General features: G+C 38.9%; 1 protein-coding gene across 1 annotated transcript; it reads left to right on the top strand.

Moving 5' to 3' along the window:
* Window positions 1–27: 27 nt before the first annotated feature.
* LOC111645637 (very long chain fatty acid elongase 7-like) lies at window positions 28–412 on the top strand (the record flags this gene model as incomplete). The annotated part of the gene is made up of 2 exons (XM_023394916.2): window positions 28–127; window positions 249–412. Coding segments are annotated over 2 exons (246 nt in total), but the record flags the coding sequence as incomplete, so codon positions are not given.
* Between the last annotated feature and the right edge of the window lie 38 nt (window positions 413–450).

Genomic DNA, 450 nt, shown 5'->3' with positions numbered 1-450 from the left:
TTTTTTTTTTTCTTTCTGTAGATCTTCTTTGTCCTGAGGAAGAAGAACAGTCAGGTGACATTTCTTCATGTGTACCATCACTCCATCATGCCCTTCACCTGGTGGTTTGGTGTTCGTTTTGCTCCAGGTAGAATTCTTTTTGGTTTTTTTTGTTTGTTTTTATATACCATCAAAATTTTTCCATGACATTTCACCAATTTCTTTTGACATTTTTTCTGGTCTCAATCCTAATACACTCCCTATTTCAGGTGGTCTGGGGACATTCCACGCCTTGCTCAACTGTGTTGTCCATGTTATCATGTACTCATACTATGGTCTGACTGCCATGGGCCCCAACTACCAGAAGTACCTGTGGTGGAAAAAATACCTCACTACCATTCAACTGGTATGTTAAGCGGGCTAACTAGCTCATGGTTTTTGGTATATCTTGGAATTTCAAAGTGTATTTTT

The sequence above is a fragment of the Seriola lalandi genome, unplaced genomic scaffold (assembly GCF_002814215.2).
Source record: "Seriola lalandi dorsalis isolate HSWRI2012SDOR001 ecotype SW California unplaced genomic scaffold, Sedor1 jcf7180002019710, whole genome shotgun sequence".
Taxonomy (NCBI): Eukaryota; Metazoa; Chordata; class Actinopteri; order Carangiformes; family Carangidae; genus Seriola; species Seriola lalandi.
Note: the sequence above shows the minus strand (reverse complement) of the source record. Positions and strands in the feature narration are given on the sequence as shown.